Raw genomic sequence first — 25516 nt, 5'->3', positions numbered from 1 at the left:
TTCTTTATTTTTTGTGTTACGTTAACTGCATTTTTTCTGCCCAAACAGGTTTTGTAACCTTTGGGATTATTTTCCTTAATAATGATTTTTGTAATGTTCTTTAGGGTATATGATTGTGATATGAAGTAAATTTGTACATATTTCTGTAATAATTATGGTAATTTCATGCTTTGTACAACGTATACTGTAGAAATGGAAAATAAATTGATTTCGATTTGATTTAGTTTATGATCCTCCACCTATCTGTGAATGCGTTTATCAATTAGACCTATTATTGTCTCTATTATACTATACATCTCTGAATGTATGATACATACTGAAGATCAAAAATGAATATATTACCTAGAAAAAAATTCAAAACAATGAATGTAAACTTCATCATCAACTCAAAATTCAACTTCCTGAAAGGCATCAAGCTCTGTTGAATCTTATTCTTTTAAAAAAAAAAATCACTATATACTTTCAAATGATGTAAAATTCACCCAGTTTAGGCTTCTATATGATAATACCATCACAATGCACACTTTCCAGTGCATGCATGTTTACTGAGCATTCTTTTTCATTGGACTGACGCTGCTTAATTCTGCACCGGAAATATGCCTCATTGCATCCAACCATACAGCTCCGATATAGTTGACCTCTTTTATTTCGTCCCTTCCTGCCAATGCATGTGGCAGGGATGCGTACTGACATATTATAGGCCTATAGTAGTGTGATTCACTAAAAATTGTCAGTATTTGTCAGGAATGTTGAGCGTTTGAAATAAATATGAATCTCATTAAAGGCAGTGAATAGTGCTGATCTAAGCGCATGAACTGTACAGGATGACACATTGATGAACTATAGAGTACCACATAGCTGAATATTACTATGTGGTATTAAATATAAAAATATACTATTATACTGAATAGATGGGAATGTGATACAGTGCATGTTGTGGATAGTTGGTTAGTATGCTTAGTGTGACGTCATTATGGAATCACGCCTGACGGACTCCACACCGAACGGACGTCCAGTCGTTATATCCGGATTATTTTCAAATACAGATGCAAAAAAAATTCAGAAAACTTTCGTTAACTTTCATCGATAGACTGGCTTGAATTAAACCGTATAATTTTTATTAATTTTATTTAACTTTTGAGTTGAGATTCATAATTCCTCTCTCTACCACCCAATAACAAAAACAAAAATCTGGTGTGGCGCACTTACACAACTTTCCTTGCCGTTATGAGAATTGATCACCTGACGCTAGTGTTCACGCGCATCTCAAGTCTACTTATAAACAAAGATCTGAGCCAGCTGCGGTGACAGGACAATAACGCTGGAGACATACGAGGTCTGCTATCTCTTCGTAGTGAATCATTTAATAGAATCAACAGTTGCCAACAGTTTGCAATTGGATAATCACATTTTCTCGAATTACGTGCTTATTTTCAATTTTAGATGAAAATGTTACTGAACATTAATAGCAGAAATTTTCACGCTCAATCTTTTCCACTTAAATTTTTTTTGTTTAAATTGTATCTGAAGCCTGATAATTGGGAATCTAAAATCAAACTTTGCATAGATGGGGCGGAGCTCCTGAAATTTTTACAGATATGGGACTTGTGGCAGTTGGTAGAGCTTATCAATGACTATTTTATGTATAAATTTAATTAAAATCGTTGGAGCTGTTTTCGAGAAAATCGCGAAAAACCCTGTTTTTGACAACATTTTCTCCATTTTAGCCGCCATCTTTAATTTATTGCATTTGATCGAAATTGTTCGTGTCGGATCCTTATATTGTAAGGACCTTAAGTTCAAATTTCAAGTCATTCCGTTAATTGGGAGATGAGATATCGTGTACACACAGACGCACATACACTCATACACACACATACAGACCATACCCAAAAACCACTTTTTTGGACTCAGGGGACCTTGAAACGTATAGAAATTTAGAAATTGGGGTACCTTAATTTTTTTCTGAAAGCAATACTTTCCTTACCTATGGTAATAGGGCAAGGAAAGTAATAATAACAAAGTATGTAATAATGAAACAAATATTACAATTAACACAAATATCAGTTATTGTAATATGATTTTTTTATGAAAAAAATAATAATTAGAGTTTAAAGGTACTAAGACTCATAGAGTAGTTAACTGAGTTTTCAACAAATTGCGGCAACTTTTTGTCAATTTTTTGAAAAGCACATCAACATTTTGATGTCAAATTTTTGAAATCTTTGTTTTCAACAAAATTATTGTTTCCCACTCAGTGTGGAGAACACTGAGCAAGTTGCCAACAAAATGTTTCCACTCTACAAGACCACGCCGACTACGCTCTCTTGGCAAAATATTGACAATTTTTGTTGCTGTACATTTGAGAACAGCAACTTGTTTTCAAATCAAAGAAATCAACAACTTTTATGTAGAAAACTTAGGTGTAAGAGTTGAAAATGAGGAGAGTTTGAGAAACTAATATGACAGTCATGTTTTTGAAGGCCATAATAATCTGAATAAATAGTTGCTAAGTGTAATATTCCACTTTTATTTTTCATCCAGTCTTTCTGAATTCTCAATTTTCAGTACCAGTATACCGGTAAAGCTATTTTTAAGACTTAAAATTAATATGTATAGCAGGAAGCAGGGGTGACTAAACACCCGCCCCCAGCCCATGGACGCATCCCCCTGAAATTAGAATAAAAATATCAGCTAACTAGCCCCTCCCCTTGAACTCGGAAACCCCAGAAATTCAATATACATTCTAAACACTGTTGACCTTTTGACTCTTTTTTGGGGACCCACCCCAGGATTTGATTTTGACCCCCCCCCTCCCCAAGAATTTCAAGAACGCAGTCTGAGTACAAACCTCCTCCCCTTTGGGGGAAGTATGAAGTCAAGATCGAAAAACGTTTTCATATTTTGTGATCCATCTAATCCGGGAGCAAAGTAGTCGAGTTCCCCTGTTTTATCTCTCAAGATTATTTCACATGATTGTACATTGAATTTAATGCTTAAGGCTGTGCAAAGGCCAAGAGAAAACTTCCTACTGGTGATATTTTTGAAAAATTTTCGATCATACTATCAAAATGTAAAAGCTTTCTTTGAGCGCTCCAAGTTCACATTATTTTTGGGACAGATCATTTCAAATTCTGTAAGAGATAAATTCATGAAATTCTAAGGATAAATTCTTCATGTTATTGATGATTGAATAAAACAAAAATTTTTGAAAGAATAAAAATAACTTTTAGTTCTTATTTTTGGTAAATTCACTTTCTCAAAAATTATTTTCCGAAAATGTTTGTTTTATTCAAAATTCAATCAACAATATAATGGAGAATTCATCCTCAAAATTGCATGGCTTTTTCTCTTACCGAATTTGAAATAATCTGTCCCGAAAATTTAAACTTCAGGCGCTCATATCTCAAAAAGATCGGGGAAAGAATTTTTTCCTGAGAGAGCTTTTTTATTTTGATAGCTTGATAGTATACAAATAGAAAAATATTATCACCAGTTAAAAGTTTTTTATCCTTTTGCACAGTCTTATAGTTTTAATAATTATTTATCCTATTATAAAATAATCTGGAATGTGTAACTTCTTAAGTTAAGAAGACATTTTTTTCTTGTATTCACCCGTTTGCCTCCATATATTTTACATTTGAAGTATTATATTTTCAACAACGATGTATGATATGTGTTAGTGATAAACTATACTGAATTTCTGAGACAAAAATGTGAAATATAATTTCAGAAAAGTTATTGTGAATAGTTACTGGAAATAAAAAAACTAAATTTTCATTCAATTATAAAATAATAGAGGAGATCAATACGCAATCTCCGATCAACCAAATCAAGACTTGCGACTTGAGATTAAACCATGAGAAATTGAATTTAAGAAATTGAACCAAGTTCGACTTTCATTGAAATGGCCGTGAAGCTCCCAAAACAACAAGGATAGACTTTTAAATGAAATTGCATAGAATTAGAAAAGAAAAATTTTATTTACAACAGAGTTGACAACAATATACATTATAGACAACAGCCGGATTCAAGACATAAAAAACATTGCATAAAACCTCTATTTACAAAATAAGTAATAAATAACAATATTATGAAAAAAACGATAAATAACTCTATGGCATTGCATACAATACATAATACAATCTACATGCTTTATGTTAAGTTAAAAACACATTAGACTAGTAAGAGATTAGTGAAATGCAATTTACAAACATAAATATAAATATTCGAAGCAAACAGCTAGCTCAAAAGCAGTAAACTTTATCCAAACCGGGATGAGTATCGGAATGTTTCATTTCGTGATGGAATGCCAAGAAGTATTTATATTCAGAGACAAAATTACATATTTATAATTTTCACGGTGTTTAGAGCTTTGTGAAGTAATTACAAAAGTGTTACTATTGTTGGGATGAATTCCACAGAAGTATGACATAAATTATAGAAAAATCTGTTGGCGCTTTTTGAAATACCAGTCTGCATTAATTTCTTAGTCTAATACAGTGCAGCCTAAAGGTAGACGCACACAGATCGTCATCGGACGGACGGCACGCATCGGACGGATCGGATTATTAGATTTGATGCATTGCTTTCAATTGAAGTGCGCATACCTATCCGCATCCGTATAGGTATGCGCACTCCAATTGAAAACAATGCATCAAATCTAATCATCCGATGCGTGCCGTCCGTCTGATGACGATCTGTGTGCGCCTACCTTAATAGATCATAAAACATAAATGCAATCAAAATTATGCGGAAGTTATGTGTACGTTATAGTAGACAAATTCAAATTTGAAAAATCGAAACACAGTACAATTAAACAAACAAACAATTACGAATCATAATAATCGGGATTATGTTATTTTATTTTATTTATATTATTATATATAGACTATAAATTTCAACTCAGAATAAAATGATATAATAAATATGAATATTTTGTGCAAAGTGCTTTGAACGTTTTTGAGCGTACAGTCACTAATGTTCACACAATTCAAAAATGCTATTTACTCAATGTAAATTTAAAATCCCATGGACTGCTGAACAAACTGAAAAATATCGAGTGAGTTAAACATTCATAAATGTTTATTTACACAGAATGTGAATAATTGCAAAGGTATAGACAATCATATTGGATGGCTTTTATTCGTATTTCTCTTATATGGTATATTTCAAATTACTTGAATTTGGTTCAATTGAGAAACATCAACACTGAATACTCATTTATCGTCCTCTAGTCCTTCAACGATCAGAAATCAGTTTCAGTCTTATAATGGTCGGTTCTATGTAATTGGCATCAATATACTATTTGGTTCGCAATTTTCAAACCTCTTCTAATTACTTATCAGCCTGAAAAACAACTATGCAAGCTAAGATGGAAGTGTTTTGCGATAGCATCATTTACTGTGCTAAATTATATCAGTATGCCAAGCTCAACAAAACAAAGCTCAAAAAGGTACTCTGATCACAGACTTGGTAATAGAAAGTAATAAATTGGATAATTTATTGGACTCAATCGCCTTGATAAGTAGTGAAGTAGCTTGCAGAAAGCTTTACAAATTATAGCGCAAATGTTAAGAGAGAAAATATTGAATTTTCAAGTAATCAATCTAGTGTACTTGGCATATTAAGCAGGTGTGTTCCATTTTCAGTTCACAGTCTTAACAGCATTACATTTTTGATAGTGGAAAAATAATTTATGATTGGATGTTTTTTTGTTTAAAAATCTAGAATTGAAATATTTTCTAGCTGATACAATAACATGATAGTGCACCAAGATTGATAGAAATATACTGGTAGCTCTAATACCCAAGAAAGACCACCAGTCAACGTTTTCGTTGTGGTATGATTACATTACTCTATCAAACATGCACTCTTTATCTTCTAGCCATCTCTAGGAGATTACTAGGAAATATTTACTATACACATTTAGAGATTCTACATAATCGATGGCTCTAACACCTTGAGCATTTTCTCAAGTAACTCGACACAGCCAAAATCAAACCTATTGGACTACCTATATCTCTAAACCTTGCAGATGAAGCACTTAATTCAATTAATATTAATCAAACTAGTATATAAAAAGAAAAAGTGAAACCAATTTTTCAATTGAATCACTAAAGAATAACACAGTTAAATGTTGATTACAAGAGAAATGGAATTATTATACATTCAGTATTGATAGATCAAAATTTAGAATCATGATCATAATACTTCAATTTTGGATGCCATTATAGAGGGATGTTGTTAATATTTACTTTTGAAAAAGAGGTAGGATACATATGCAGTCTTTTCCCAAGAAATAAATGCTATTAAAGTTCAATTCATTAGCTTGGGCTACTTTTAAAATTATTAAAAACCACAATATAATAACATAAAATAGGCTACCCTTTATTTATAATATTTGAAATAGTTGATTTGAACTTGAAAATGGCCAAAGGCCGAAACTAGTTGTTCTTTTGAAATATTTTAAATAAAGGGTACTTTATGTTCTTTGTGTTCTTTAATACTATTCAAGTAAATAATTTGAATTATCATGAAAATAAACAGAATATAAAATGTTATTGCCATTAAACGTTCTCAATTTTCTACATTAGACAGCATTGTATCATTACAAGGGATGAAAGCATAGCCTAGCTGAAGTTGATAACCAATGAGCTGTATGATTGTGCTTGGGTAATGGGAGAAATGATTATGGAATATGAATACACCTACAGTTTTCGGTGAGGACATGAATTTTAAGCTGATAATGGTCAGTTGGTGGAGCTGGCCTGAAGCACAGGCCCTTCCAAGGAGTAGAATGATCAATATACCTAAGTAGAATAGTAGTACAGTCTAAGATACATGAGTGTTCAATAATCAACAATTATTGATCACTAAAGTTTAGTCTAAAAATGATTGATTCCACATGAGTAGACTGATTCTAATCTGATTTCAAATTCCAACACACATGGTAAAACTTGTACTACTGTAAATTTCAGGTCAACTATTACACGTTACGAAACAACGACTGATGGGTACTAAAACATTACGTTTTTAAATAATAACAGATCCAATAGCTACACTGTTTTCTAAAGATGGAACACACTATTGCTACTATTGAACGTAATTACCGACAGATATCAGCATTCAATCAAGTCTTCGTTTTCCATTTTGTTCAATGAAAATCGGAGGCAGAAAGTAAAGTTGATTAGATGCTAGTTGTTTTCAGTCTGATTGCCAGTCAATTGTTGTCATATTCTCTGACATTCCATGTGCTTCTCCACATTCCCACCGGCAAGTGGTGGAAGTCAGTTCTCCAACCTTCAAAAATAGCATAAAATAAGAAACATTCAAATATAAGTTTCACAATGTTGACTCCATTCCCATTAAAAATTATACAAATGAATTGTGAAACAAGATACATATCTCTCTAAATAGTAAAGTAATGAATAATCGAACAAAAAGATGATATCTGCATTATTTCACCATAGGAAATTGTTTAATGAAAAATGTTGAATATATTTTTTTATTTGGAAGAACTGGTCAAGGATCAACTTGAGCGGTGATAGTGAGTTGACTAAAGTATTTAAAATATTGCACACTGAAATGAATTAAGTAGAAAGAATTCTCAGGTCAACCATTCTAAATGGAACATGTAATTCATGATTTACCGAGGATGGTTATAGGCCTATTTCAAGTTTAAGTTTCTTTTCAAGTTTCAAAATTTTTAATTATTAATACAGTATTTTTCAGTCATCAGTGGTGATTTAGTGAAGTATTCTTATTTAATTTGGTTTTCAACTTTTCTAAATTCTAGATTCCTAGTTTATAAATATTTTGTACTCAAAATTTGAAAAAAAATTATGAAGTGTAAACATAACCTATTTTTGGACAATTTCTATCTAAATTTGGGAAAGGAACCGTTTTGGGCTTTAAGCCTGTTGTTCCTTTCCCAATCATTTATAGTTGAGAATGATATTTTATGTAACAATGTATAAATAAATTCTCAAAATTTCAGTTTGTTAAGTTTTTAATTGACTCGTTGCGGAGCACGGGTGACCTGCTAGTTTGAAATAAAGATCAATTTTTATACAGTAAATCATAATGGCTATATTTGGGATGGATCCTTGCCTATAAACATTTTATATCAGAGTAATATTATAAACAGTCATGATTCTGCAATATTAATATATTAATATTGAAATATCTGGAATATTTATCCATGGATGTTAAATTTGACATACAATTTTTCAAGAAAATGGGTTTCTATATCAATTTTTTATCTTTTTTGATGTATTTTGATAAATTATATAGGTATTGTGATTATGGGAGAATAAATTGAATTTGATCTGAACATGAATGAAACCACGAATAATCCTTCTATATTTCAGAGAAATGGATGTACGTACCATTGCCATGGAGCTGCAAAATAAATTGTTGAAATTCCATATCTAAAAGTGATCCTATACAAGTTATTGCTTCTAATGGGAATTGCTTCCTACGAAGTGCCGAGTAATCACCAGAATAATCTTCAATCGTTCCTCTGTTGGACTTGATTTCGTATTCAAGATTTGTGAGTAACGACTGCTCATTTCGTTTTTGATTCAGGATACCCTGCAACAAAATCATAGAGAAAGCAAAATTTTGGATTGATACTTGATTAATGTTAGATGATGGGCATGTTCTGCTGTTAATTTTATTGTTAGAGTGTGAATATAATTAGATTAAATTTATTTTACTTGAGTTACAATAATAAGAAGAAGTCAATATTTATAATGCTCCTTAATACACTAATTCATAATAACTGACAATATAGCTATTCTATGAAGTGTACAAGTTATGTACTGGTAAGTAATTTACCGTTTTCAAATTAAATTCAAGTGAAAATCAAGAAAAACTATCACAGTTTTCCGTCGTGGGAGATTATAGTTATGTCGGCGAAGTGGAACTTCCTACAGGACTCCCCACAATTCAAGCCATACGCTAACAACAACCGTTGAATAATATTAAATGCTAATGTACTTATTAGCATATGAACAATTGCAGTATCATACTTTTTTACATCAATGTATGAAAGTATATTTTATACAACTTGGAAGCAAAAACTCACCAAATGTCCATTGAAGAGGATATTTGTTGCTATCGCAAGCAATATAGCATGAAAATAAGCACAAATTGCATCTAACGAGGAATGTTCAGAATGTAAAGGCACGAATATTTTCTTGGATTTAATGCTTATTATGACTAGATACTTTCTCTTTTCACTGAGATGTGAGTATAGTTGTAGTTCAGGAGCAGATATCAGGTGATTGTCTACTAAGTATTTCAAGGAACAGCCCATATAGATTTCGTAGCCACAAAGCTGTTTTTCTGAAATAAATACAGATAATTATTATAATTTACTAAATAGTTTTAAAGGTTTAAGTGATGAAGAATTGATACTTTTCGGAAAAATAAACAAATGAATATGCTAAGAAATTCACAGCCATTGAATACATTGATTGACCAAATTAACAATAATTATCAAAATTGTTGGAATAGATAAATCTTGTTTGGATCTTTGTAGAACATCAAAACTACTCTTTTCAAAATTTGCCTACATAGTTTTTATGGTCTTTATGTATAATCCAGCTAATTAACTGTCAAGACTCATTATACATGTAAACGTTAAGTAATGCTCTATCTTGAAGGAATTAAATTCCCAGTAAAAAACTCTCATAAGGTCAGGGTCTATTATGAATATTTTATTTAGAAACAGATCAAATTTTCCTTATACACTTCATAATATATTAATGTCTCATCGATTTTCTTATATCACATAAAAGAATATGAATTATTTTATACATCTGGTACAGTAGGCTATTCTATAAAATTTTCCTTGAAAACCATTTTTCAATTAGATGTTTTTACCGCGATTGAGAAGTGGTGAATGATAATCATTTTCATGCTAGATGATCATTTTTTGCTTGAATTGTTATAATGAAAGAACTCACCTGTTATGCCACTGCCTACAACGACTGATTCTTCATAATTCACATGCTCAGTTCTCCTGATAAGACCACGTGAAAGGTATGTCTTCAGGATGATCAAGTAGCGCTCTTTATTCAATGTTGAGAACTGTAGAGCTCTAACTGCCATATAATTTGAGTAGACATGTCCAATCAGGAAAAATATAAAAAGAAGCCTCATCAATCTGAAAAATAGAACAGAAAATTTACAACATACTGTGAATTGAAACTAAAATTTCTGAATTAATACATTTGAGTAAATTATTTCAATAATAAATTTAATGTAACGGTCTGTATAGCGAAATCACATCATTAAAAATATGCTTTATGCATATAAACTTTGATTTTATTGAAGTTTTCATAGAAGTTGAAATCGAATAAAGCTTTAAAGATCATTCCAAATGTTTAGAGCTGTAACATTGTGAGTCTTCAATTGCTGCACCATCAAGTGTTCGATCTCCATTCCGTCTTACATTTTTGTATCATCCCTGAAAGTCATAGACTTAAGTGGGAATCACAAAATAATATTTTATTATTGTGTTTACATGGCATTTTATAACTATAATTTGATTGTATGGTAAGATAAGTTGTGGTATCTCTCCATATAATTCTTAGAATGAGACTTTGATGTTGTCAATACAAATATAAGGTGGTATACCATATGATTAATTATTCTTTCAAGAATTTTATTACTGACTGTAATCATTCACCAACTTACACTTCAGATTCTCCAACTAAAGACAAGACCAAAATTCCAAATACCGATCCAATCAAATTGAGACACGTTTCTTGGCTGCCATCTTTGGCTGATACGTCAGCTATATTGTTGCAAAGGGCCTGCAAGCAGAAAAGTGATTAATGATAACCCTTATGATTACGCCCTTGATGAGCTTTTTTTTAGTTGTTATATTACGGTGATAGCTTGTAATTACGATGATAACACTGTCATATATATATATATATATATATATTATATATATATATATATATATATATATATATATATATATATATATCAAAATCAATTTATTTGCCATAAAATACATTACAATTATATGAATTGTCCTCTAAATACAATTTGACTTTGAAAATAATATTTCTGTAATAAAACACAAATGTCAATCAAATTAGTAAATAGAGAAAGCAAAACATCAAGCTTTTTTATCAATTCGTGGCTCGACTAGCATAAGTTAAGAACTTGTGCGCTAGCCGATATAAATTATGCAGATATTTGTAAGACAATAATATAATTACCAAACAAAATACATTATTATTAAATTTATTCGGGTATAATGAATTATAATAATATTGAACAATAATTGATTTTCGTTGTAGAAAACTCATATCTAGTGAATAGTCCCGATTTCAGTGAAATAATGTAATATAATGATCATAATAAATGTAGTAATAATAGTCATAATGATAATCTAATCCTATAGGCTATTAAAAGAGAAGTAATAAATAGGTAAAGATGGAATCTGTTTTGATCGAATGAAGTAAAAGTAACAATGAGGTGGTCCATATGGATAGAAGTAATGGAGGTAAAAATTTTTTATTTATATTCCTAAGTCAAAGAAAATAATTTCTTGAACCCACTTATCTAATTCCTTAGCTTTGGTTTTAGTGATTCTATTGATAATAAAGGACGTTGGGATTTTGTTGATGAGGATTTTGCTATAATAGAACATTTGATGGCGATTTACTGATAAAACTGTCCTGTCAACATTGTACATATTTGTTCCAGATAGACGTATATTATATGGTGTTGTGTGGATTGTAAATTGATCTCTATTTTTATTGATGACTAGGATTATGTTTCTCACATAGTTCTGTCGCAGTGTGTGTACTTTCAATTCCTTGAATATGAGTCTGCTGGGATATAGTCTAGGTCTCCCTAAAGCGGCTCTTATAATATGATTTTGTAGATTGAACAATTTTTTACAGTGAGTGTTGTAGGCTGCACCCCAAACTTCAATAATATATTGGAAGAGAGAGTGTGCATATGCAAAGTATATTTTTCTAATAATCTCTATGTCTTTAAGTTTATTTAATCTATAGAATACGCTGATAAGATATTTTAACTTGGAGCACAAGTGATCAATATGTTTGTTCCATTTTAAGTGTTGGTCAACTATTATACCTAGATATTTTATTGATTCAACCTTCTCTAGAATTTTAAACTGATTGATTTCATTATTGGGTAAATTGTTATTTTCATTTTAATATCTAGAGCTCTTGGGGGTTGCCCACTATTGTTAGGCGAAAAAGTTATATATTTAGTTTTATTTATGTTCAGTGTTAATATGTAACTCCTGGATGCCATTTACGGATTTTTTCCAGTCTAAGGTTTGCATTTTTAAACGTATCTTGCCAGTTATTTCCTGTGAATATGAATGTTGTATCGTCTGCAAAGGATATGGTTGAGTGTCTAATTTTAGGAGATCGTTTACATACAAAAGAAATAGAATAGGGGATAATACGGTTCCTTGAGGCAGTCCAAAACATGTTGAGTTTGTGATGTTTGATTCATTGTTCAATGTGAGGCATTGTACCCTATTTTCTAGGTAGCTTTTGAATAAGTTGTTTGCTATACCTCTAATACCACATGTATTTAATTTGTTTAAGAGAATATTGTGAGGAATGGTATCAAATGCTTTTGATAGATCCATAAATACAGCTAGGGGTTTTTTCTTGGAAATAAAGTTTTCATAGATAATAGAATTAAGATGTATTACTGCATCTTTGGTTGATTTTATAGATTGGAAGCCATATTGATTTTTGTCAATAATTTTATGTTTGATCAAGAACTCCATTAGTCTGTTTTTTATTATTTTCTCTAATATTTTTGAGATATTGCTCAAGAGACTGATGGGTCTGTAATTTTCTGGTAGCCTCAAATCGCCTGATTTGGGTAAAGGGATTATTTTTGCTATTTTGAATCTTTTAGGGAAATAACCATTACTTAAGCATTTATTTATGATATGTTCTAAAGGCTTTGTTATGTGGGGTGATTTTTTCAAGATCAGACCCGTCAGGTTATCAGTGCCTGGGGATGATTTATTTTTCAAGCTATGTATAAGGCTGCTTATTTCATCTACATTTGTTGGTTTCAGAAATATACTGTAGTTACATGGTGGTAACATAGATTTAGGAATAGGTATATTATTTATGTCTGGAACAATTTTCTTAGCATATGTTTCTCCTACTTTAGCAAAGTATTCGTTTAAGATTTTAGGTTTTAAATTAGGGACGTTTTTATTTCTTTTAATTTCTAAAATTTCGGCAATATTTTCCCAAGTCTTTTTAGGATTGTTTTTGTGCTCTTCAAACTTTTTATCGAAGTATTCTATTTTTGCTTTTTTAATCAAATTATTCAAAATGTTCCTGTAAGTTTTGTATTGTTCTCTAAGTTGGATGTTTTGTGGTTGTTTCATCAACTTTTTGTGGAGTTTGTCTCTTTCTCTTATGGAGTTCACCAGACCACTACTAATCCATTTTTTGAGTGGTCTCTTGCTCCTACTTAATTGGATCAATTTTGATCTTCTATCAATTACTCTAGTGGTTTCCTCAATAAAAATGTCAACCATTCTATCTACGTTATTGTCCGTGATATTGTATATAGTATCCCAGTTTAAGTCTTGAAAATCTTGTTTTAGGCCCTCAAAGTCAATTTTAATTATTTTATTTTCCTTTTCGTCTGATTGACATCCGTTCTTATCAATTCTTCCTATGTGAAGAGAAGTCATGTAATGATCCGTTAAGTTAGTTTTTGTTATAGTTCCTAGAATAGAATTGTTAGTTAGTGAATGGTTTTTGAGAAAGATGTGATCGATACAGGAGCTGTTTCTATCGGTAACCCTGGTAGGTTTATTTATGTAAGACTTGTACCCATTAAGGTGAAGTGAGCTTAAGTATTCGTTTGAAGATCTGTCATTATCTAGAATATTTATGTTTATATCTCCTAATAAAATCACATTCATATCTTTTTCTGTATTTGAAAGGATTTGCTCCAGGCTATTTGTAAAGGTTTCAATGTTTAAATTTGGGGAACGGTAGATTGTCATCAGATTAAATTTCTTTTTTTGAATTTGAAAATAGATGTTTATGGAATTTGCCTGATTTATTTCAATATTTAAAACGTTGTATGGAATATTTTCATCTATATAAACGGATAAACCATCGCATCTTGAGAAATTACATTTTTTATGTATCGTATTATAACCTTGCAGGGAAAAATTTGTTTGAGAATCATCAGTTATCCAAGTTTCGGTTAGGCAAATCATTTGATTTTATTTTACTGTTGCTTAAGTACTGTGAGAATTCATCAAAATTTTTATTAATACTTCTTATGTTAGTGTGAAGGATGTTAAAGAAAATATTGTCTTGATTATTTACGTAATTTTTTGGTTGAAAAGAGAAAAAATTGTCTATTTCAATTGTATTGTAATAGCCAATAGACTCACCTTCATCGTAGGGATTAAACATAGAAACTATAAACTAGGGTTTGATAATTAAAAAATCAAAAAGGAAGATAATAGCACGCATTGTCTAGCTCCACATTTGATGTTTATCACTACCGATCGGTTCCGTTCGAGGGTGTACCGTCTCTCAATGGTCTGCTTCCTGGAGAGGGCGTATTTTATTTAGTTGTGAGAGTCTCTCAATGGTATGAACGATTTTTCTGCCTTGGTTGTTGGTGGCGATCTTGATGCGTCCGTCGACCGACCACACCGATTTGACGCCGAACCTGTCCACCGCCGCCTTCAGGATTGCCAGCCGGTGCTTCGTCAGATCTTCTCTAATGGTAATATTTGTCCCCTTGAGAGCTGACTTGACTTCGAAGATCCTTCGCCGGGTCCTGTAGCTCAGGAATTTAATGATGATGGGGCGAGGACGGCAGCTGGAGTCTCTGCTTGTCGGTTGTGGTTTTCCAATTCGATGAGAGCGGTCAATCTCCTCTAACTGCACATCGATGCCCAGCTTCTCGTTGAAAACTTTCATCGCCTCGATGTCCGTATCTTCGTTGTCTTTTTCAGGGACCGAAAATACGAAGATTCTGTCGACGTCCATATTGCTCATGGTCGTCTACCATGAGTATGTTGGCTTCCTCGAGATCTGCTTACCGGGCCTTGAGTTCCTTGTTCTCTTCTTTCAGTTGTTTCAGTTCCAGCAAAACTCCTTTCATAGCGTTGGCTACTGCCTCTTCTACCTGACTTTTCATGTTCAGAAGAATGTCTTCAGCCAGGCTATTGTGCGAAGGGTTGTCGCCAACGGTTCTGGAAATAGAAGCAGTGGTGGCTGGCTGCTTGGGGGTCGATGAACTACCGGTACCGTTACGTTTCACCATTGTTCAGTTGTCGTGTGAGCTTCTGGCCTTGTGTCAACTAGTTAATTTAAACTTTAAAACTGATTTATTAAAAAAACTAACACTTTTTGAAAAATAATAATATGATTTGGTTACTCTACTTCTAAAACTGAATAAAACTATATTAAATTTAGGTTGAATTGAACGGAAAACACTACTTCAATGCGGAGCTGCGCAGATGTGTCTACTCTCTAGGCATGCCAGAACTGAATGTAAAATAAGGATGAGTTTATGAACAAATATTGATATTGGAGAGAACAGTTTCAATTAAAAAAGAGTTATATATATATATATAGCAGATAACGGAAGACACTTTAATGTTTGTAATATAAATTAAAACAGGAGACACGATATAAATAGATTGAAAACACGTAAAAACTTACAATAGAAATGGGGAAATTTTCGGAGACTGTGTCTCCTTTCTCAGTCTGTGCTCGGTTGAGAAAGGAGACACTGTCTCCGAAAATTTCCCCATTTCTAATGTAAGTTTTTAAGTGTTTTCAATCTATTTATATCGTGTCTCCTGTATATAAATATATATATACTCTGGTCTGCACGTGCAGGTTTAACGTCTAGAGTGGTAATGGACTCCCCAAGAAGCCATGAGGAAAAAATCAAGAAACCAAGCAGTAATTATAATAATATAATATCGTGTGACCTGGCTGGCTATAGTCTTGATCAAGCAATGGTAGCAATAGTATTAGCCTATAATATAAATAATATTAGTACACATTTCTCTAAAATGATACTTTTTTAAGTGATTCTCGAGTGACTCTTCGCCCAATTTGTGTTGATAAGGATGAGTTTATGAACAAATATTGATATTGGAGAGAACAGTTTCAATTAAAAAAGAGTCATAAGTAGCCATAAGATGAATAATTCACAACAGGAGAACTTGAACAATGAATATTCGTTGAAAGTCATTTTTGGCTTTGCATTGGTGATGTACTTATCCAAATAAGACCTATAATAAGAATACATTCATGAATTTGATCTATTTAATAAATTGCCACACTACATCACATTTGAGTATTACTCATTTGACTGGTGACTTGTCAATTACAAAATATATTGTTCAATTGATGGATCGTTTCACCTCATCAACTAAATTCTCAAAAGAGTACCAAAACTTAAAACAATTCTTTTATTGTATTCAATTCGAATAACTCATAACTTGAAAACGACGTCCGTAATTTATCCCGGTATCAGAATTTGTTCTCATGTACACACTTGTGCTCATCCACACATTTGTGTTCTCATCTACATACTTGTGCTTATCTACACATTTCTGTTCTAATCTTCACACTTGTGCAAAGAGATGCATTCGGTAATGAATGCATAAACTATGACATCAACGACAGCTCAATTATAGAGCAAGTGTCTCACTGACATAATTGGAACACTATTTGCATTAGCAAGGCGGTATTGTTTATCTACATTGATGATCTGCCTACAATTTAGATGGTTTCTATCAGAGATATTACGATGCAATGCAATATGTTTCAAAACTATGATTGTAATGTAGTAATTGAATCAATTAATCTAATTATTACCTAATCAACTTCTCAAGAGAATTCGTCAGTGGTATTTATTAGGAGAAATAAATAATAACAGTTATTGGCAGATGAATTCTAAACTAAATCCAAAACGGTTTCCCTCCCGTAATTTGACGAATGTAAATTGAGCAATCGATTATGAGTCTCTACTTATCACTATAATATAGTTGATATTATCAACTCGAAAAGGGTATTTTGTGGCTATTCCTTTACTCACAATAAAATTAATTAAGATTAAAACTCACCATTCTCAAATTCAAGCACAATTGAAGAAATATTTTTTTCCGTTGAAGATGTATAAAATAGCATTTATATAAAATTGACATTGGTAAACAGAGATGGAATTTCACATCGCTAAAATAAATGAAAATTTAATAATAATGATAACTATCTATCTTTCAAATGATATTATATTTAATTTTCAAAAAGTGTTTGTGAGATAAAATTAATGATTCATATCCATCCATTATTTTATTCATATTTGTTATGATCTTCTACAAGGGTTTTAATAGGTGTCAACATTTGAAATGTTCGAATGTCCTACTGACTTGATGTTGAGTGTTGACAGCTCGGGTGGCTCCACCCGCCACTCCAACAATCGCCTTCAACGTCGAAGACAAACACAGAATTTGTAACGAGTAGGACGGCGCCAAAGGAAGGAGAAACATTTCAACGCTCAACGCCAAATCGTTCAAAACGTCCGCGAACAGTCTCCACTTCTTGCAATCGCAATCCAGACTTGTACTGCAAAACATTCACGAAGATCAATCGAACGTTCAAATCAGAGTGTTACCAATTCAACAGAATAAATGAGAATATTCATTAATAGCAATGGAATAGATAAGAAATAATGATAGAAATAAAAATAATATTATTAGATTAGAGCCCTCAGAAACGCTATAAGTTGGTCTGAAGGCTTTTGTAATTTATTATACTACGCACAATTCAAAGCAGAATCGAATACCAGTGAAAATGAAGGCTGTGCAAAGGCAAAAAATAAACTTTCTACTTGTGATATTTTTCAAAGTTTTTCGACTTGTATATCATCAAACTATCAAAATGGAAAAGTTTTCTCAGGAAAACATTTTTTTTCTGAAGCGCCTAAAGTTTAAATTTTTGGAACAGAAAATTTCAAATTCGGTAAGAGATAAATCCATGAGATTTAGAGGATGAATTCTTCATGGTATTGTTGATCTAGTAAAACAAAAATTTTCTAAAAATATCAATTTTTAAGATAGTTATTCAATTTACTAAAAATAACCTTCAGTTGAGTTATTTTTGGTAAATTGAATAACTTTTTCAAAAATTGATATTTTCAGAAAATTTTTGTTTCAATAGATTAACAATACCATGAAGAATCCATCCTCCAAATCTCATTAATTTATCTCTTACCGAGTTTGAAATGTTCTGTCCCAAAAATTCAAACTTCAGGCGCTCATATCTCAAAAAGTAATGATCGGAAAAAAATGTTTTCCTGAGAAACCTTTTCCATTTTGATAGCTTGATGATATACAAATCGAAAAACTTTGAAAATATCACAAGTAGAAAGTTTATTTTTTGCCTTTGCACAGCCTTCATTTTCACTGGTATTCGATTCTGCTTTGAATTGTGCGTAGTATAATAAATTACAAAAGCCTTCAGACCAACTTATAGCGTTTCAGAGGGCTCTAATCTAATAATATTATTTTTATTTCTATCATTATTTCTTATCTATTCCATTGCTATTAATGAATATTCTACAAATCGAAAAACTTTGAAAAAAATATCACAAGTAGAAAGTTTATTTTTAGCCTTTGCACAGCCTTAAGATATGCATTTTTTATGTTTTCAGAACAACATATAGACCGAAAATGATCCTTGACTCTTTAGAAAGTTAGATATTGCTATTCATTTCGAAATCATTTATATCAAAATTTATTTCAATTTAAATAAAAATTCCAACCAAATTTAATTATTATAAAATAGGCTACATATTTGTGATTTTTTAGGATGGTGAGCTAACTATTTTTATTCAAATAAATGCACCCTCAGTAAAACGAATTCCTCTTATGATGCTACACTACATCAATTACACATTATACTCGATTACATTGTTCGCTTATCATTTACACACATTATACTCCTGAATGTACTTGTACTTGTACACAACGTGTTTTTCTTTTGGCCCACTGAGACACATTAATGAAGGGTTGAATGTTCTAGTTCTGGAGTAGGAAACCCCATAATATAGGCCATAGTAGTTCATGATCTCAGGTAGTGAATACATGTGATAATAATAATTATTAGTTTAAAATTGTTCATCATATTTGTATAGCATTGTGTTTGTGAGAAAATGAGTTTAATGGTTAAATTCGGTTGGTAAGAGATTACCAAACCTAATGAACTGTATTCTTGATCATTATCTACAGTTCGATCTAGCTCGTGTAACTATTTTACAGGTAATAATTTTTACATATGAAGATGAATATAGCATTACTATATTCTGGCAGAGTCAGCAAGGTATGTCGCTAATAGACAAATAAAGCTTGGATTGTAATGATAATTATAATAAGTTTTGATGTAATCACCCTTTCCACCAGGCAAACAGGATTCTGCCGACCATGCCGGTCCCATCCTTGAGGATCCAAGTGACTGCAGCGCTGAGAGGTGTCGCCGTGCTGCTGCCCACACCCACGCCTTTCATTATCGACTGCGTAGCCAGTGTGCCAGATAGTGTACTGCAAAATGCCTGTCAAACATCCAAACTACTATTATTTCTGCTGAAAAATATAGCCCACATTTATTCAAATCATGATCTCATTCACATGATAAGCCCTACTTGGAATCATCAATCAAGGTGTTCTGTAAAATTCCTGTGAAACATGAATAATTTCTATGCTTGCTACGAATTTAATAGATATTATCCCCTTTAGTGAGATTCACTTTTTAAAGTCAGCACCTGGTTGTCATTGATTTAACATTGGGAAATGGTTTGCTATTCTTGTCTGTCATTGGACAAAACAGATAGCTCTAGCCTTTTCTAGCTTTGCACGGTTGCCAATCCGTTTTAGGCTATGAAGAGATATAATGAACTACCAAAATATTTCACTCAATGAAGAAAATGTATAACTAAATCAGAGAAAAAATATATTTTATTTGCGAATGAAATATTTGAAATACAGTTGATCATAATTAATAAAAATCAACAATCAATATTGAATCGAATGAACAGGTATTACTAGAATTACAGCTACTATAGAAGGCGGTAACTCTGCTGACCTATCATGCTATCATTTCCACCGTCTATAACGTCAATCACACTATAAATGATAGGCAATCATTAATCCAAGCGTTTTGCAAAATGCATGCATATGGAACATGAATGATTAATATGCTTTCGTTGAATATAACAGATATTATTATTAAAAATGTATTCGATTTTGAATAATGTCACAATTACATCAAAATCCTACAATTAGTATCAGCATGCAAAGACAAAATCCATATTACGTTTCCCAGTGGCTGTAGAGAAATATTTCCTACAGAAATATGTAGAGAAATATAAAAAAAATTCCTCCAGAAATAGTGGTGGCTGGGGCAGGCCGACTAACCGTAGACTAGTGGGTTATGCGTGTCGGATGGTGGGGCGCTGAGGCCCTCATAAAATCACCTAACATTTAATAGCATGAAAAACTAATCATCCTTATTGTCTTAATATAAAATATTTTTTCAAATCCTCTTTTCAAAGAAGATTTTTAATGTTTCCGGCTGTTCAGATTGGATGAATATTATGAGTTATCATACAAAAGTTATAGGTATAATTATTATATTATTACTGTATTATAAAATTTTGATTGTGGATGATTAATTTATACATATCCATCATTATAAATGTTATTGAAAAAATATATCTGAAATATTCTTATTTTATAGATAGTATTCTAATATCTGTTTAAGTCAAGAACTGCTCCCGCACACAGACTACATAGTCTATGCGGGCACTATTATTCGAAATTATAATCATGGTATGTATTGATATTTATAGTTTTTTTATAGTTATTGAATTGATCACCTAAACACCTAGATGTTTCATGGTGTCTTACAATTACATTTATTGTTTTGGAGATAGAATTTGTAAAAATCTTGAATAGAATATGATTAACTGAAGAACATCACAGGAGTTTCTGCTGTCTGTGTCTTATGAATATATTTTAATTTTATTTTGTCAGTGATTTTGTATGTTTGTAATAGTTCTTCGATGATATAATATATAATTTTTATGTCAATAAATTTAATTAAAAAAATATTATGATAATGAGTGAATTATTTATTTGTAACACAGTATTTGGTACTCAATATTGTACATGATGGTTCATGAAACACTTAAAAACTTGACTGAATCACTATAACTAAACAATAAATTGTGGGAAAAAGAAAATGGATAAAAAACAGCAGTAACTACACTGACCTGGTAGAATTGGAGTAGTTATTCAAAAGAAGATAAAACGCGTCTTGTTTTATATACTGACTTTCAAACTGTGATGACCCTAGTTAATTTTTATTTTTGTTCCAATTTGAGCGATAATAACATTTATTAAAATCTCTTCAATTAATAATTATTTTGTCACGATACTTGAGAAATGTTGTCAGAATGGTAAATAAATGTCACAATTATTATATGAATGAAAATGGATAGTGATATTTTAAAACTTACCTGGGCACTGTCCCATATCTGATAGTTCATATAATCCTTGCTGACACTGTCAGGATATCCTTGTGGTAAGAAAACCTCTCTAAAAAAGTTTTTGAAGCCATAAAAGAGTGTGTGCTTTCTTTCACCCGTATTACTTGAACTGACAGCCATAACCGAATACTTGTCTGGAAATTATACAAACATAATATTTAGATAAAAATGTACAATGAGTAGGTTTTTAAGAAAATCTATATTTCTGCATATTCAAATATTTCTTGACCAATTGCTGCTACTTCAGTTATTATTGCATTTATTAGCGCTGCCAAATTGTAAAACTTCTGTTGTTATAGTCTTGTGATTCAAGGTACCCTTGGGATTATTAGCCCCGTATTATATTTGGGAAACCTGGCTGTGACACCTTGTATCCGGGGGAGTTGCGGGACATAAGTTCTTATTGCTTTTATAAAACTGGAGACACCAGATTTTAGTGTCCAGGCACCAAGTTTTGGTGCGTGGCTAGTGTCTCACTCGGAACACCAACCAGGACACCGAAGGAACATCATTGATATATAGTAGGCTACTTGGGTCAGTTTGATTCACACACATTACCACTGATGGCACAGTCACGTTCCATAACAGTGACATTATAATCAATACCGGTAGACCAGTAGGCCAACTTTTTCGAGGGGTAGGCCTATGGCCTGCTGTCATCATCACAACATCGATTTAGAAACGGACGATCCACAACTAGTGCTCTCCTGGCTTTGACAAGAAACATTAAGATAAGTTTTGAGAGTGGCGAATCCCTTGCCCTCACATTGTGTGACCTTGGGCATCGATTGCATACCTCACAGGATATTGATTGGAAAGCTGGAGAAATATAGTCTGGGTGGCGGGGTCCTTAGGACAGTGACATACTATCTGGAGAATTGGAAACAGGTGGTGCGGCTGGAAGGTGCTGGCTCAAGGCTGAGAGGTGTTCAGCATGGAGTACCACAGGGCTCGGTTTTGGGCCCCCTGTTGTTCATATTACTCATGAACGACTTCTCAAGTGGTCAGGGGGCAGTGCTTTTTGCGGACGACACCACCTTGATGTCACTGTGGAACAGGCAAAGGAGGAGTCCGCCAGACTCATAGAAGTAGCTAAGTTGTGGTTTCTTGCCAACAAGCTCAAACTAAATGAGGAGAGAACAAGCATCTTGGTTTGCTCATTGAAAAGACAACCAGTTGAATCAGATCCAGTAAAACGGTTATGATTCTGGTTGGATGAGCGATTGAGCTGGAATCATCATGTGAACCAAGTATGCAGGAAATTGTCCAGTGTGCTGTACCTCCTTCGTAAGCTGAGATGTGTGGTGGATCAGAGAAGTCTTGTCATGGCCTATCATTTGCTGTTTCACAGCCATATCATCTATGGATTGCTTCTGTGGGGTCACGCACCAGCTGTCCACGATGTGCTGCTACTGCAAAAGAAGGCACTGATGATAGTGACATTTTCCACCTTCAGGGATCACTGCAGGCCACTATTTAGGGATCTTGGGATACTCACGGTGTAAAGTCAATATGTGATGTGCTCGCTGATGTATATCAAGAGGAACCTGGAGCAGTTACAAAATAGGTGTGATATACACAGCCACAATACGCGACAAGCCACTAGACTACTAGAGGTGCCCCGGAGCCGACTGGCGGGGAACTACAATAGCTTTCCTTCTCAGGCAATAAGATTTTTTAACAGCCTTCCTTGATAAATTCAGGAAAAAACGGGACTTTTGGTTCTATACCACAGTGAAAAATAAACTCCTGGAAGAGCCACTCTACTCACTGCAGGATTTTTACAGTGAACCTCTTTTCGGGAGTCAAGCACCTCCACAACGTGAATGACCATGTAGATTATTTTACTGAGAATTCCGACACTGCCTATCTGGAAACCCCAGTCATTGGCAACGACCTCAAGTATAAAGTAAGTAAGTAACTCATTCAGGCTACAATGGATCTAGTTGAATTTAACTAACAGAAAATGGGACAAGTTTTTGATATTTATGGACAGAAAATACCTCAAGGTAGGTACTCGTATTCTAATCCCATGTCGAATCATATCTAAACCCTCGGCAAGCATGATTCAATAAGACTAAAATGTTTACAACAAATTAAGAGCATGCAATGTAATAAAAATATACTAACCAGGTAGTCTAGCGTAAAAAGTCTCTTGTCCATCTGGCCCTTGTTTCTCACGATAAACAACATCATATGCCATAACGTAAAAGATGTTTATATTCACTTAGCGAAGAGAAAAATTAAATAAACAGAATATGATCCCTGTGAAAGGTTTAGAAAACCTTTATTATACTAATTGTGAATTACCATAATCTATGTTTATATTACAGTACATTCAAAAACACAAGAAAAGAGAGGAAAAACACTAACGTAATAACGTCTTTGAACAGAGCACGTGATTGAACAAAACAAAAATACTAATGATTTTTTTCTACTTGCACGTTAATTTTATCCATTGGTGTGCTATAAATTTCAAATATTTATTGTTTTAGACGCTCGACATTACGGTATTTCTTGAAAATTCATTTCCCTGGACCCTGCAGTTACAAAATCTACATTAGCAACAAACTGACGTACAGCGTACAGGCAAGCAGCAGACAGCATAGTTTTTTACCGTGGTCTTTATAGTGCCTTAGTGAGGTCCGCGCTAAAAGGGCTGTGTCTGATTATATATATATATATATATATATATATATATATATATATATATATATATATATATATATATATATATATATATATATATATATATATATATATATATATATATATATATATATATATATATATATATATATATATATATATATATATATATATATATATATATATATATAGCAATGGTATTGCCACAGTATAATAGAAACTTGGCTATAGTGAGGTCCACGTTATGACAGTATTCGATCAGCTTTGGTTTTGCTATCCTTGTCTATCATTCGACGAAGCCGGTGGTACTATCCTTTTCTAGGTCCACAACGATGACAATTATGTTTTTGACAGTGTAGAAATATAATAAATTAATGTAAAGAATCGGCATCGCTATTCTTCTATCTTTATCCACTGCCATTATAACGTGGACCACACTTTATCTTTCTTTACTGCCATTATAACGTGAACCTCACTATAGTATATTTGTGTCATTTGAAAAGCATTGGTTGGATAGGCGTTTGATTGACAGTTTCCATTCTGTACCTATTCTGTGCTATTGCTATCCTTGTCTATCATTCGACGAAGCCGGTGGTACTATCCTTTTCTAGGTCCACAACGATGACAATTATGTTTTTGAAAGTGTAGAAATATAATAAATTAATGTAAAGAATCGGCATCGCTATTCTTCTATCTTTATCCACTGCCATTATAACGTGAACCTCACTATAGTATATTTGTGTCATTTGAAAAGCATTGGTTGGATAGGCGTTTGATTGACAGTTTCCATTCTGTACCTATTCTGTGCTATTGCTATCCTTGTCTATCATTCGACGAAGCCGGTGGTACTATCCTTTTCTAGGTCCACAACGATGACAATTATGTTTTTGAAAGTGTAGAAATATAATAAATTAATGTAAAGAATCGGCATCGCTATTCTTCTATCTTTATCCACTGCCATTATAACGTGGACCACACTTTATCTTTCTTTACTGCCATTATAACGTGAACCTCACTATAGTATATTTGTGTCATTTGAAAAGCATTGGTTGGATAGGCGTTTGATTGACAGTTTCCATTCTGTACCTATTCTGTGGTATTACTATCCTACTTTTCACTCATACCCTCTCTATTCTCTCACCCTCTCAACTAGGGTTGTGTGGTAGAGAGGACCAGGAGTTCCAACTTTGCCTAATAAAGGCAAATAATCAGTCAATCTCTCTCACCCTCTCAC

The 25516-nt window shown here is 32.6% G+C and overlaps 1 protein-coding gene and 1 long non-coding RNA gene across 3 annotated transcripts in view; one reads left to right on the top strand and one right to left on the bottom strand.

Moving 5' to 3' along the window:
* Positions 1-19625, top strand: part of LOC120353313 — a 30980-nt gene extending 11355 nt beyond the window's left edge. For both annotated transcript variants that reach the window (XR_005572293.1, XR_005572294.1), the window contains exons 2-3: positions 8373-8554; positions 19490-19625. This is a non-coding gene — a long non-coding RNA (uncharacterized LOC120353313). The remainder of the gene's footprint in view (positions 1-8372; positions 8555-19489) is intronic.
* LOC111057875 (RUS family member 1) lies at positions 5579-24238 on the bottom strand. Its single transcript, XM_022345344.2, has 9 exons — positions 23764-24238; positions 21604-21767; positions 19478-19638; positions 17459-17654; positions 10708-10826; positions 9975-10174; positions 9092-9351; positions 8391-8595; positions 5579-7302 (listed from the first exon to the last, which is right to left on the bottom strand). The coding sequence occupies exons 1-9, from the start codon at positions 23834-23836 to the stop codon at positions 7223-7225; spliced, it is 1458 nt and encodes a 485-aa protein (XP_022201036.1). The 5' UTR covers positions 23837-24238; the 3' UTR covers positions 5579-7222.
* Between the last annotated feature and the right edge of the window lie 1278 nt (positions 24239-25516).

This window comes from Nilaparvata lugens, chromosome 10, assembly GCF_014356525.2.
Source record: "Nilaparvata lugens isolate BPH chromosome 10, ASM1435652v1, whole genome shotgun sequence".
Taxonomy (NCBI): Eukaryota; Metazoa; Arthropoda; class Insecta; order Hemiptera; family Delphacidae; genus Nilaparvata; species Nilaparvata lugens.
Note: the sequence above shows the minus strand (reverse complement) of the source record. Positions and strands in the feature narration are given on the sequence as shown.

Excerpts from the sequence above, each read along its gene's own strand:
- LOC111057875 (XM_022345344.2), bottom strand. The coding sequence starts at position 23,836 with ATGGCATATGATGTTGTTTATCGTGAGAAACAAGGGCCAGATGGACAA. Across the intron at positions 17,655-19,477 it reads CTGTTTGCCTGGTGGAAAGG|TACAAGTCTGGATTGCGATT; the intron begins GTGATTACATCA and ends AATGTTTTGCAG. Across the intron at positions 10,827-17,458 it reads CTGTCAACACTCAACATCAA|GCCCTTTGCAACAATATAGC; the intron begins GTCAGTAGGACA and ends TTCTGCTTGCAG.